The sequence below is a fragment of the Ursus maritimus genome, assembly GCF_017311325.1.
Source record: "Ursus maritimus isolate PB19 chromosome X unlocalized genomic scaffold, ASM1731132v1 scaffold_X1, whole genome shotgun sequence".
NCBI lineage: Eukaryota > Metazoa > Chordata > Mammalia > Carnivora > Ursidae > Ursus > Ursus maritimus.
The window spans coordinates 61,872,541-61,887,880 of record NW_024423319.1 but is presented as its reverse complement, the minus strand read 5'-3'; the positions used below and the strand labels follow the sequence as shown (position 1 = coordinate 61,887,880).

The 15,340-nt window shown below is 37.0% G+C and overlaps 1 protein-coding gene across 3 annotated transcripts in view; it reads right to left on the bottom strand.

Moving 5' to 3' along the window:
* Positions 1 to 13,146: 13,146 nt before the first annotated feature.
* ITM2A (integral membrane protein 2A) overlaps positions 13,147 to 15,340 on the bottom strand; it is a 7,182-nt gene continuing 4,988 nt past the window's right edge. For all 3 annotated transcript variants that reach the window (XM_008700609.2, XM_008700607.2, XM_008700608.2), the window contains 3 exons: positions 14,452 to 14,562; positions 14,068 to 14,218; positions 13,147 to 13,917 (listed from right to left, as the gene is read on the bottom strand). In XM_008700609.2, the coding sequence (XP_008698831.2) occupies positions 13,829 to 13,917; positions 14,068 to 14,218; positions 14,452 to 14,562 (351 nt within the window). In that variant the 3' untranslated portion in view covers positions 13,147 to 13,828. The remainder of the gene's footprint in view (positions 13,918 to 14,067; positions 14,219 to 14,451; positions 14,563 to 15,340) is intronic.

Genomic DNA, 15,340 nt, shown 5'->3' with positions numbered 1-15,340 from the left:
TGCACTTCTATGCAAATTAGAGATTATGACAGCAGATGAAATATTTTGCTATTTGAGAAGGAATAAATATGAGCAAACTATTTTTTTAAAGATTTTATTTTTTTTATTTATTCAACAGAGATAGAGACAGCCAGCGAGAGAGGGAACACAAGCAGGGGGAGTGGGAGAGGAAGAAGCAGGCTCATAGCAGAGGAGCCTGATGTGGGGCTCGATCCCAGAATGCCGGGACCACGCCCTGAGCCGAAGGCAGACGCTTAACCGCTGTGCCACCCAGGCGCCCCAAGCAAACTCTATTTTGAATTGATCACTGATGCCTATAAAAAAAAGTTTGTATATTTGGCATCTATATGTTACAACATGATGATTGGGGGAATCTATTTTGAAAGTATCCTTTGCCCTCCCTAGAATGATTCTTTTATTTAGTCTACCACTGGGACAGAACTGCCTCAGTTCCATGCACTTACCTCCCTCTTGCACTGTGACATGCTTTTTGAGAAATCTTGTCTTCTACTCATATATGTTGGTGCCCTGTTTCTTTTTCTTAGATGATCTGCATCATTTCCTTTATCTTCTCTTTAGCACTTCTCTTCATTACTTCAGGCAAATGGTTTTTACAAAGTTCAGTGCTCAAGCCTCACTCACAAGTCGTCTTCTACCTTCTTTTCCAGGATATCTCAGGTATAACAGGAGAAAAATTTAAAAAGCCTGGTAAAGAATGCAACAAACTGAAAAAAAAAGCAAAAAACTTAAGTATCAACTTACTTATTTGTGGGGGTGACATTTCCTTAGACATAAAAAAGCCTAGGAGATATTTAATATGTTTAGTAGATTAAGTTAACGCCTATAAACCATTGGTCATGAGACTAGAACAGTTTTCATTCATTCATCTGGTCATGCTTCCATTCATTATTAAACACATATTTTGGGGACACTTACAATAAGCCAGCTAGTGATCTGAGTGGTGGTAATATAGTAGTGAACAAACTATGAATCTTACTGTTATGGATTTACAGTTTATTGAGGGAAAGCATATATTTTTTTAAATCAAAAATGAATATTTAAATGAAAACTGTGGTAAGTAATTTTTTAAAGTTATTGTGAAAAAAATATTGTAGTAGGTGGGGCTACTCCAGACTGTGTAATCAGAGAACTCTTAAAGAAATAGCATAAATCATATCTGAAGAATGATAAAGATCTAGGCACATGATAGAGGTAAGGGTGGAGATCAAGCACATTACAGAAAGAAATAGTATTCCAGGGCCTTGAAGTGGGAAGAAGGTCAGCCATGGTGAAATAGGGAGAAAGTGGCACAATAAGAGCAGGGGAAGTTTAGTGAAAGAAAAGAGAATTCACCCCTTTTCTCTGTCGCACTATTGAGTTGGAACATCTTATCTCATTATCTTCTGTCCTTGGCCTGGTACCATCAGATACTCTGTTTCTCAGGCCTTTGGACTCAGACTGAATGACACTACTGATAGCATTAGGAATCTGAGGGTGGGAATGGGAAATGTCTTCTGACATCAGTTTTAACTTGTGAGACAGACAGGCTTGATATCCTATAGATGAATGTAAATGTGTGTGAATGAAGTCAAGACTGTGGTACAGGTTGTAGAGTTACAGTTGGTGTTGAAATATGAGCATGGATAAGGCCACTTTCCCATTACCAAAAGAGAGATGAAGTTTAAAGAAAACAACCTTTGACACTTGGAATTAAGGAAACTATTTGGAAATTATTTGGGCTTATTGTTAATTATCCTTCTTCTAAGTATTGGTCAGTCAGTATTCAATATAATTCACTTTTAGCTGATGGCAAACAAGGAGAAGAAAAAAGGTAGCTGTCCACATGACATTAAAGTTTCAATTCATGAATTTAAAAAAAGCCAATAAGTAAAAAAAAAAAATATTTCCAAACATCCTGATATTATTTAAGCAAAACATATAAATGATATATCATCTAAGCAAAATAAAAATGTTTCTGTTTTCTATCAAGCTGCTTTTTTGTTCTAGGACACAGCCTAATGTACATTTCATATTAAACATTTATTTTTTACTTATTAAGAATTTCAATAAATTATTTGATTATTTTTTTAATTATCTCAGCAATACTACTTTCAAAGCTTTCATTTTTCCCCATTTCAACTAATAAAAAATTTATCTTTAAATGACAAGGGAGTGTGGGTGATGAATCCCAAAACTAGGAAAGAGTAAAATACATATTTTCAGATGAAAACTAAATACAAAACCACTAGAAAAAGTAAATTCTTGGAAATGACAAGTTTATTAGTTTCAGCTCATTCCCTGGAAAGTCACTAGGTAATTTTTTTAAAAAGATTTTATTTATTTGACAGAGAGAGTAAAAGCAAGGGGAGCAGCAGGCAGAGGGAGAAGCAGGCTCCCCACTTAGCAGGGAGCCCGACATGGGGCTCAATCCCAGGATTCTGGGATCATGACCTGAGCCAAAGACAGATGCATAACCAACTGAGCTATCCAGGTGCCCCATCATTAGGTAATTAAAAGGCAACAGATATTCATTCAAAGCCTTGGCAAATTACAGTCAAGTCACACTGATTTCATTTTATATGATTAAGTAAGAGACCTAGAGATAAAAAATACAGACATATACTCAATAAATATTGGTTTCAGTAAACTTTTGAACCAGTCCAATTTATGTACGGACATGTTGATAAAACACATTTGATATTCCAGAACTACTCAAACATTTTTATTCAGTGTCATATTTGTAAATTTCAGATGTGTTTTGGGACACCTGAGAGGAAGGGGAGGGAGGAAACCATGCACTGTATAAAGAATAATTGCAAATGTCTTTATATGTTGGTACAGTTAAAACACACACACACACACACACACACACACTCACACAGACTGCACACAACCACACATGTAGAATACATCAAAAGGAGCAGACGCCTGAGTGTCTCAGTCCCTTAAGCATCTGCCTTCAGTGCATGAATGAGCACTATCAAAAATAACCACGACCCAAGTGAAATACACAATAGACAGATCCAAAGAGGTCAGAAATCACAAAAGAAGCAGAAGAAGGGAAAGAAAAAAAAACCTCACAAGATGGACAAAATTGGGTGATCCACTTGGTCCTGAGTGTATTTTGGTCTGTGTGTTAGAAGACACTAAATCCCAAAATTGTAAAGAAAACATATGTGTGTGTGTGTGTGTGTGTGTGTGTGTGTGTGTATGTTTGTGTGTGTGTATGTATAAAGAGAGTGAAAGGAAGCCAAAAATGAAGAATATACGTATAAAATGTAAATGTAAAAAAAATGAAAGTTAAAAAAAGACTTAAGAACAAAGAGTTGATAATGTAAGAAATTAGTTGAAAGGGGAAAAAAGAAAAAAAAAGAAATGGAAAATTTTAAACTGAAAGATAAATGAATCATGAGAAAAATCCTCAAATTCTATATACTATTTTCCCCCAGGCTGGAGTTTTACAGTCCTTTGTGGTCCATAAACTTGCTGACCACCTCTTCTTCCTGTTGGTCATCTGGGGGAGGGGCCTGTTGTGCTGATTCTCCGGAGTCTTTGCCTGGGTGGAGTTGTACCGCCCCTTGCGGGGGGGGGGGAGCGGGGGCTCAGTGTAAATTGGTTTTGGTTGCTCTGTGTGGCTTTTGTTCCAGCAAGGCTTTCCGTGCTTCTTTGGAGGATCAAAATAAAAATTACCCCACTCTGATCTCCAGCCCCAGAGCCAAAAGTTTGCAGTCCCCACTCTTTAGTAAACCCTCAGGGATAAATGGTCGTCACTTATGTGTGTGCCAAACTCTGCAGACTCCTGTGGTGTGCACCCACACCGATCCTCCTGGGGAAAGATGGGGGGTCCCACACTTCTACACTTTGTAGGGCCCTGGCACGGAGAGTGGTCACTTGATTGTGTGCACACCTGCCCCGCCCCTCCTGGGGGAAGGCAGAGGGTTGCTGCTTTCCTGTCTTATGCAGGGCTCTGGCATTATGAGCTATCCCCTGGTTGTGCACGCACCCACTCTGCCCCTCCCAGGGGAAGGTGGAAGGTCCCCTCGTTCCTGTCCTTTGTAGGGTCCCCACACAGAAAGCTGTCACCCCATAGAGCTGCGACTCACAGTTTATGGCAAACTGAGCTGAGAGCCCCCTCCTAGGCTTGCTGACCATAACCAGTCTCCCCACTCCAAAGCTTGGGAACTCTACCAGCTCAGCACCCACCCACCCCAATCCTTTCTGTGACTCCGGGGATCCTGAGATCACACTGTTCCACCTAGAATTCTGCCCCATCTCACCACCTGGGCACTTTGCAGGCAATGATGTCTCTCACTGGAGCAGATTTCTAAAGCTTCCAATTTTGCCCTCCAGGGCTACATCACTTTCCTGTAGTCAGCATACTGAGGCTCCCACCCCCTGCCATTTATCTTCCAATATATCCCCTCAGAATCACTTCTCTACATGTCCTACCTTGAAAAAAGTGATTGCTTTTCTACTTTTAGAGATCCAGATATTCTTTTCTTACATATCAGATTGAATTAATGGGTGTTCACAATGATTTGATAATTATCTAGCTAAATTGATTGAAGCGGATGAAACAAGGTTCCCTACTCTGCTGCCATCTTGCCTCCTCCCCTCCTCAAATAAATAAATAAATATTTAAAAAAAAGAATGGAAGAATAGTTTCCCACAAAACCAAAAGTTAAAGGAGTTCACCACTAAGCCAGCCTTAGAATGGAAGGAAAGATAAAGAGCTTCCAGGACAGAGACTGAAAGAATATGTGACCACCGAGCCAGCCCTGCAAGAAATATAAATATTAAAGGGGATCCTGTAAGCAAAGAGAGGGCCCTTGAGTAACACAGACCAGAAAGACAGAGAGACAGTCTACGGAAATAGGGATTTTACAGGCAGTACAATGGCACTAAATTCATATTTTTCAATAGTTACTCTGAATGGAAATGGGCTACATGCTCAAATCAAAAGACACAAAGTATCAGATTGGATAAAAAAGTAAGACTCACCCATATGCTGTCTACAAGAGACTCATTTTAGAACTAAAGTCACCTCCAGACTGAAACTGAGGGGATGGGGAACCATTTACCATGCTAATGGACCTCAAAAGAAAGGTGGGGTAGCAATCTTCATATCAGACAAATTAGATTTTAAGCCAAAGACTGTCATAAGAGATGAGGAGGGACACTATAATGTACTTAAAGGGTTTATCCAATAAAAAGATCTAACAGTTGTAAATATTTATGCCCCCAACATGGGAGCAGCCAATTATATATGCCAATTAATAACCAAAGTAAAGAAACATATTGATAATGATATAATAATAGTAGGGGACTTCAACATCCCACTTATAGCAGTGGACAGATCATCTAAGCACAGGATCAACAAAGAACAAGGGCTTTGAATGATGCACTGGACCAGACGGACTTCATAGATATGTACAGAACATTCCAACCTTAAACAACAGAATACTCATTCTTCTCGAGTACACACGGAACTTTCTCCAGAATAGATCACATACTGGGTCACAAATCAGGTCTGAACTGATACCAAAGGATTGAGATTATTCCCTGCATGTTTTCAGACCACAATGTTTGGAAACATGAACTCAATCACAAGAGGAAATTTGGAAGGAACTCAAATACTTGGAGGTTAAAGAGAATCCTACTAAAGGATGAATGGGACAACCAGGAAATTAAAAAAGAATTTAAAAAATCATGGAAACTAATGAGAATGAAAATGCAAATTGTCAAAACCTTTGGAATACAGCAAAGGTGGTCCTAAGAGGGAAGTACACTGCAATACAAGCTTCTCTCAAAAAATTTTTAAAAAATCCCGATACACAAGCTAACCTTACACCTAAAGGACCTGGAGAAAGAACAGCAAATAAAGACTAAATGAAGCAGGAGAAGAAAACAAAAATAATGATTAAAGCAGAAATCAATGAAATAGAAACCAGAAGAACAGTAGATCAGATCAATGAAACTAGAAGCCAGTTCTATGAAAGAATTAATAAGACCAATAAACACCAAGCCGACTTATCCAAAAGAAAAGAGAATGGACCCAAATTAATAAAATCATGAATGAAAGGAGAGAGATCACAGCCAACACCAAGGACATACAGAGAATTTTAACAACATATTATGAGCAACTATATGCTAACAAATTAGGCAATCTGGAAGTAATAGATGCACTCCTGGAAACTTAAAAAAAACTACCAAAACTGAAACAGGAAGAATTAGAAAATTTTAACAGACCCATAACAAGCAAGTGAATTAAAGCAGTAATCAAAAACCTCCCAAAAATCAAGAGTCCAGGGCCAGATAGCTTCCCAGGGGAATTCTACCAAACATTTAAAGAAGAAATAACACATATTCTACTGAAGCTGTTTCAAAAAGTAGAAATGAAAGGAAAACTCCCAAACTCATTTTATGAGGCCAGCATTACCTCAATCCCCAAACCAGACAAAGACCCCATCAAAAAGGAGAATTACTGACCTGTTTCCCTGATGAACATGCATATCAAAATACTCACCAAGGTATTGGCCAATAGGATCCAACAGTATAATAAAAGGATTATTCACCATAACCAAGTGGGATTTATTCCTGGCCTGCAAAGGTTGGTTCAACATTCACAAGTCAATGTGATAGAACACATTAATAAAAGAAAAGATAAGAACCATATGATCCTCTCAATTGATGCAGAGAAAGCATTTGCCAAAATACAGCATCCTTTCCTGATTAAAACTCTCCACAGTGTAGGGATAGAGGAGAGGAAACACACTTCAATATCGTAAAAACCATCAACAAAAAGACTACAGTGAATATCATTCTCAATGGGGGAAAAACAGAGCTTTTCCCCTAAGGTCAGGAACATGACAGGGATGCCCACTCTCACCACTTTTGCTCAACATGGTAACAGAAGTCCTACCCTCAGCAATCAGACAAGAAGAAGAAATAGAAGGCATTCGAATTGGCAAAGTAGAAGTCAAACTCTCAATCTTCACAGATGACATGATACTTTATGTGGAAAACCCAAAAGACTCCACCCCCAAATTGCTAGAACTCATACAGCAATTCAGCAACATGGCAGGATATAAAATCAATGTGCAGAAATCAGTTGTATTTCTATACACTATCAATGTGACTGAAGAAAGAGAAGTTAAAAGATTAATCCCATTTACAATTGCACCAAAAACCATAAGGGACATAGGAATATACCTAACCAAGGGGGTAAAGTATGAACCCAATTGAGGAAGACACAAAGAGATGGAAAGGAAGATGCAAAGAGATGGAAAACCACTCCATGTTCATGAATTGGAAGTATAAACATTTTTAAAATGTCTATGCTACCCAGAGCAATCTACACATTCAGTGCAATCCCTATCAAATTACCATCCACATTTTTCACAGAGTTGGAACAAAGAATCCTAAAATTTGCATGGAACCAGAAAAGACCCCGAATACCCAGGGGAATGTTGACAAAGAAAACCAAAGCTGGTGGCATCGCAATGCCTGACTTCAGGCTATATTACAAAGCTGTAATCATCAAGACAGCATGGCACTGGCACAATAACAGAGGCATCGATTGGTGGAACAGAATAGAGAGCCCAGAAATGGACCCTCAACTCTATGGTCAAGTAATCTTTAACGAAGCAGGGGAGAATATCCAATGGAAAAAGACAGTCTCTTCAATAAATGGTGTTGGGGAAATTGGACAGCCTTTTGCAGATGAATGAAACTGGACCGTTCTCTTACACCATACACAAAGATAAACTCAAAATGGGTGAAAGACCTAATTGTGAGACAGGAATCCATCATCTTTGTAGAAAACACAGGCAGTGACATTTTTTACCTCAGCCACAGCAACTTCTTGCTAGACAAAGGCAAGGGAAACAAAAGCAAAGATGAATGCTTGTGACTTCATCAAGATAAAAAGCTTCTGTACAGCCAAGGAAACAGTCAACAAAACTAAAAGGCAACCTGTGGATTGGAAGAAGATATTTTCAAATGACATATCAGATAAAGGGCTAGTATGCAAGATCTACAAAGAACTTATCAAACTCAACACCCAAAAAACAAAGAATCCAGTCAATAAATGGACAGAAGACATGAACAGACATTTCTCCAAAGAAGATGTTCAAGTGGCCAACAGACACATGTAAAAGTGCTCCATATCACTTGACATCAGAGATACAAATCAAAACCACAATGAGATATACCACCTTACACCATTCAGAACGGCTAAGATTAACAAGAGAGGAAACAACAAATGTTGGCAAGAATGTGGAGAAAGGGGATCCCTCTTACACTATTGGTGGGAATGCAAGCTGCTACAGACACTCTAGAAAACAGTATGGAGGTTCCTCAAGAAGTTAAAAATAATGCTACCCTATGACCCATAAATTGCACTACTGGGTATTTACCCCAAAGTTACAAATGTAGTGATCCAAAGGGGCACCTGCACCCTAATGTTCATAGCATCAATGTCCACAATTGCCAACGTGTGGAAGGAGCTGAGATGTGTGTATACACACACACACACACACACACACACACACACACACTAATACATATACACATATATAGTGGATATATACAAGATAATACATATATAATATGTATAATACACAATAATACGTATATAATGGAATAATACTCAACCATCAAAAAGGAAAGAATCTTACCATTTACATCAACATGGATGGAACTGGAGTGTGTTATGCTGAGCAAAATAAGTCAGAGAAAGACAATTATCATATGGTTTCACTCATATGTGGAATATAAGAAAGAGTGCAGGGGATCATAGTGTAAGGGAGGCAAAACTGAAGGGGAAGTCATCAGAGAGGGAGAAAAAACATGAGAGACTCTTAACTAAAGAAATCAAACTGAGGGTTGCTGGAGGGGAGGTGGGGGGGTATGGGATAATTGGGTGATGGGCATTATGGAGGGTACATGATGTGATGAGCACTGGGTGTTATACACAACTGATATATTACTGAACACTACATCTGAAACTAATAAAACTAATATGTTGGCTAATTGAATTTACCTAAAAATTTTTTTAAAAAAGATTTATTTATTTGAGAGAGAGAGAAAGAGAGAGATAGGAGGAGCAGATGGTGAGGGAGAGAGAGAATCTCAAGCAGACTCCCCTCTGAGTGTGGAGCCTGATGCAGGGCTCAATATCACAACCCTGAGATCATGACATGTATCTAAATCAAGAGTCAGATGCTTAAGTGACTGAGCCACCCAGGTGCTCCTCTCTTCTATTCTTAATAATAGTCTCGTTGGGCACAGTATTTTTGGTTGTAGGTTATTTTTCTTCCCTTTCAGCACTTTGAGTTTATTATACTACTCTTCTTGCCTGCAAAGTTTCTGCTGAAAATTCAGCTGATAGACTTATGAGGTTCCCCTTGTATGGAATGGCTTTCTTTTCTCTTGTTGATTTTAAAATTCTCTTTATCACTACTTTTTGCCATTTTAATTATTATACATCTTGGTGTGGACCTTCTTAGGTTAATCTTATTGGTAGCTCTCTTTGTGCCTCCTGGATCTGGACATATGTTTCCTTCCCATATTAAGGAAGTTTTCAGCCATTATTTCTTCAAATAAATTTTATGCCCCCTTCTCTCTCTCTTCTCTTTCTGGGATCCCAATAATGCCAATATTATTATGCTCAGTGGTCTCTCTGAGTTCCCTTAACCCATTCTCATTTCTTAGTACTCTTTAAAAAATTTTATTTATCAATTTTTGTCAATATTTTCATTATTATTACAATTCAGCTTGGGCATTTCTGTTACCTTGTCTTCCAGGTCACTGATCCATTCTTCTGACTCCTATAAACTGCTATTGATTTCCTCTACTGTTTGGTGGTTTTTTTCCCCGTGTTATTGAGTTCATCTCTGAGTTTATTTCTATCACTTCGTGGAAGGTCTCATCAAGATCCTCCACTCTTTTTTCAAGTCCAGTGAGTGTCTTTACAACCATTACTTTGAATTCTTTAACAGGCATATTGTTTCTTCCCATTTTACTTCTCTTTTTTGTTATGGTTTTGTCCTATTCTTTCATTTGGGACATATTTCTCTGTATCCTCATTTTGTCTAACTTTCTGTGATTGTTTCTATGTACTAGGAAATCAGCTACCTCTTCTGATCTTGAATGTAGTGGTTTTATGAAGTAGAGATCTTGTGGTGCTCTGTAGTGCAATGCCCCCTTATTCACCAGAACCAGGTTCTTCAGGTGTGGGAAGTGTGCAACCTACTGTTATAGCTACACTGTGTTTCAGTAGGTTCTTTCTGACTGTGCTGGGCCACTTTCCCCGTGTTGGGTGCACCAGGTAGGGTTTTGTCCTGTGTTGTAAAGAAGCCAGTCTGAGTTCATCATGGCCTTGTCTTTGGGCGGTGTCAGCAGTTAGACCAGATGCCTGCCCTTAGCCCATCTGCCAGGGCTGCAGTCCTATTGACCTGCAGTGTGCTCTCCCTGTGTTAGTCTCCTGAGAGTTTCGTTGTCAACTGCTGGTGCTGTGGGCACATATAACTTTTTCTGTTCTTTTTTTTTATCTTTTAAATTTAGTGAGGGTGTGAAGTACATGTTCAAGTTTTATTTTACCCTCAGTATGTATCATCATTTAACTCTTTCCTTCCTCAGGAAATTAGCCGCCACTTTCTTCTAAATGAAATGTTCTCTTTTCATTTACTTCATGTATGGTACTTATTTTTCAGTCTTAGCTCAAATTTTACATTCTCAGTTAAAATTTTGTTAATAGTCCAGGTTCCTTCCTCTTTATAAATTCTCATAAGCATTCTATATTTTTTCTTTGTAACAAAATAGTGCAATTATTTGAAAAAAAAATTTTTTCTCTTCCAGTAGACTAGATCTCAATAGAGGTGTTGTCCCTGTCTGTTTTGCTTAGAACTGTACACTTTCCCAATGCCTGGAACAAAAGCTGGAAAATGAGTGAATGAATTAATGAGTAAATGAATTAATTCAATCAATAATCATGTAAAGTTTGGTGAAGGAATGGAAGGGAAAAATAGAATATATGAACACAAAACTATGTTTCACAGAACATCTTAGATCGATGACTGCCCACTTTTCTGATTGATACAGATCCAGGCTTCTGAATTAGTGAACAAATAATAGGAGAGCTATTGCCGTAAGACATCAATTCTTCACAGATCCTAGCATCAGGGTTTTAACTTATATGCTTAGTGTTTTTGAAGGCTTTCTATTTTTTAAAATATTTATTGGTAATGATAATTTAGGAAAGTTTGCACTTGGTTGGGGGGGTTGTTAGCCTCATATTATTTCATACTTTGGCAACTAGGACTCATTTTCTTTTTCATTCAGTCACTTTTATCATCACTGTTTGATTTTAAAAAATCAACTTACGGGGTACCTGGGTGGCTCAGTCATTAAGCATCTGCCTTCGGCTCAGGGAGTGATCCCAGGGTCCTGGGATGGAGCCCTGCTTTGGGCTCTCTGCTCTACTGGGAGCCTGCTTCTTCCTCTCCCACTCCCCTTGCTTGTGTTCCCTCTCTCACTGGCTGTCTCTCTCTCTTTGTCAAATAAGTAAATAAAATATTTTTAAAAAATCAATTTACTGCATGGAACTTCAGAATCTTGTTCGTTTACCTACAAAGATCTATCTCTTTCTTGGAATCGTTCTCTATCTTGTGTGAATGTCACCTTTAAAATTTTTGTAAACTTGGGTGAATTTGATTAGTGTGGGGTTAAACCAATACATTTAATTGGTAAACTATTTATTTATAAAGTTCTTTCTTCCTTCTCCATTTACTCAGCTCTTCTTTTGTATATCTTAATTAAGCTTTGTGGCTTTATTCACTATAATTCCATAAACTGCTTGTTCAGTGTTATGTTCCTGTTGCTATTAGGAGTAGAATAGTTTTACCTACTAGTTTTACCTTTTTAGTTTGTTGTTGGTTATATAAAGAAAAGCCATCAGCTTTTGTTTACATTTTACCAAGTGTTCATATTGATTTTTAAAGTTTTTTAATTAATTCACTAGTGTTTATATTTAAAAAATCACATGGTAATAAATGTAATTTCATGTCCCCTTAAAAAGTGATACTTGTTATATTTTTCACATATTATTGAATTGGCCAGATAGTCTTAAACAACCCTGAATAGCTGTAAAAGCCAACATCCTTTCTTGTGTTTCAATATTCGTCATGATGTTGATTTTTTTAGATAATTTTAAAAATATATCTCCTTTTTCCTAATTCTTATTTATTTGTAAAACAGGAAATGGGCATCTAGTTTTATCAATTTTCTTCAAATATTCTCAACTTTTGTAAAGGACCAGTTCTTGAATTTTTTAGCTACTTTTATTATTTTCTAGTTTTTCATCTTTTTTCCATTTTTAAAGGTTTGTGTTATTTAATTCTAAATACTTGAAGGTAAATATTTAATGTATGTTTTTTAAAAAAGAATATTTAGGGCAGCACCTGGGTGGCTCAGTTGGTTAAGTACCCAACTCTTGATTTCAGGTCAGGTTATGATCTCAGGTTTGTGAGATTGAGCCCTGTGACAGATTCTCTGTCTCTCCCTCTGCCCTCTCCCTTCTGTGCCCCCTCCCTCTCTAAAAGGAAGAGTATTTAGGGTAATAGATTTGACTGGGTACAGTTTTAGCTACCAAAATGAATTATCACTACCAGCAGGTAATCAATAATATCAGAAACAACTTTTAACCTAATACAAGAGAAACAGTGTAAAATTTTGGCCCCCTTTTTATGGAGTTTATGCTCTTATTAAACAAGTGAGTACAGATCATAGCATGTGATGTTATTAAAAGTCACCAACATATTATCTAAGGTTAGTTCTTAATGACCTTTTATAACTGTATGTGATTGCGTATTTTTTATGAAAAAGAAAACACATTAAAAAGTTTGAAATTGCTATGAGCCTGAGAGCTTTTAACAAATAGTTGAATTTACCTGTATGCCAGTTATGAAGAATTTATAAAAGAGTAATTGATATAATATCAAAAGAGGAATAAAATATGAGATTACAAAATAGAAATGTGTGGAGGTAGGAGTAAGTGCCGAGCTGAGTTCATAATTTTAGATCTATTTCAGGTATACCAAAGCTAAATAAGTAATGTTAATTATCTGCATTCAGTGAGAAACAATGTTTGAATATGGCAAAATTTATTATAGGGTTGTAGAAGTCATACAACCTAAATTCCTCAACACTTGTACAGTTTTATGGATTTCACAATATGGATATTAGAGAGACAGAATCACTGCATTTGGGAAAATGACTTCTTTATGAATTTTTTTTACATTTAAATCAAATCTATTACAGAGCACCTAATAGAAATGCAATGATAATTTCTAAATTCAGGAAAGTTGTATAAAATGAAAAATAAAACAAAACTTAGCAATGTTAAGAGATTTGACATGTTTTACACAAAACTTTCAGAAATAATTTTAAGTATCTTGAATTTAAAACATGTTTTACTATAAGATTGAGTGAAGATCTTACTTAAAAACACATACACAAAGGATGGAATTTATTGTCAGGATGTTAGCTGACATATTCATGCTAATTTCAGAAGCCTAAACCCTGTGAATTAAAAAGAAAAACATAGAATCGTTTAATTTCAATTTCAAACAACAAGCAATGTCAATTAAACTAAAAATTGACAAGAACTTGCAGTGGTTAGTAGTTTTTATTTCCTTCTCTTTTTTTTTGGTATAAGCTATAAAGTATATGCATGAGTAAATATGAGTATCCTACACACTTTAATGTTGAAGTCATATTGTAAAACTCTGATTTCTTATTACTAAGGATATTATTTTTCTGTTGCCTCTCATTCTTGACAGATCTTGGTCTCAACGATAAATTCGTTGGGGAAGTGTCTAATCTTCCAACACTTATCAATGGCACGTTTGTTGAAACCTGTGAGAAAATGCACAAAGAATTGATTTTTTAACTTTCTATGGAAATGAAAACATACCAAATTTATTCCCTACTTTTCTCCTGTACTCCACCTTCACTCTCCTTCACTTTCCCAATAACACAGGTTGAAGGACAGACTGTATCACCTACCCAGCAAGAGATCTCTTCTGCGAAGGCGGAAGGACTTGCGATTGTTGCAAAGTTGGTAAATAAAGATGCCAAGGTTACTAACATCGCGAATCTCCTCCACAGCAACCAGGTCTTCATAAACCACATAAGTCTGAGGCAAGTATTTGCCACTCTAAAATTTGTTTAAAAAGATTAAAATAAGAACTTCTTAAAAACACCATTTAAATCCTTGCCTATAGCAGATATAATTTTTTAAAATAAACTATTTTTAAGGTGCTTTTAGGTTACAGCATACTTTTTATTATAAAATTATTTCAATAAAATGGAATGTTTTGGCTCAAATCATTATTTTTTTAAATGAGGGAGCAAACGCTTAAATAAAAATTTGACATCCAGAATACATACTGCCAGTTTCCCGAAAAACTCCATCAAATTCTTTGGAGGCAGAACAATAGAGGTATTGAGGGGCATCAGATAGCAGTTCCCCAGCAGCAAGTCCAAGTAAGCAGTCATGCCCTGTTGGGGAGGGGGAAAAGTTAACTACGGTGTAAAGAATATCAATTCTGTCAATTCTAACTACCATTGAAATAAGCAGCTATATACTTTTAATATCTGTTAAGATACGTTAAATAACAAAAGTGAAAAACAGGTTTGCTGCAAAAGGATGTACATTTATGAACAGATTTAATACTTGCTAATGAACTAAGAAAAAAATGGGAAGACCTATAAAAATGAGAAACTCACTTTTTCGCTGTGATCACAAAGACAGCATGGTACTGGCACAAAAACAGACACAACGACCAATGGAACAGAATAGAGAACCCAGAAATGGACCCTCGGCTCTTTGGGCAACTAATCTTTGATAAAGCAGGAAAAAACATCTGGTGGAAAAAGACAGTCTCTTCAATAAATGGTGCTGGGAAAATTGGACAGCTACATGCAAAAGAATGAAACTTGACCACTCTCTCACACCATACACAAAGATAAACTCCAAATGGATGAAAGACCTCGATGTGAGACAGGAATCCATCAAAATCCTAGAGGAGAACATAGGCAGCAACCTCTACGACACCGGCCAAAGCAACCTTTTTCATGACACATCTCCAAAGGCAAGAGAAACAAAAGAAAAAATGAACTTGTGGGACTTCATCAAGATAAAAAGCTTCTGCACAGCCAAGGAAACAGTCAAAAAAACTAAGAGGCAGCCCACAGAATGGGAGAATATATTTGCAAATGATGCTACAGATAAAAGACTGGTATCCAAGATCTACAAAGAACTTCTCAAACTCAATAC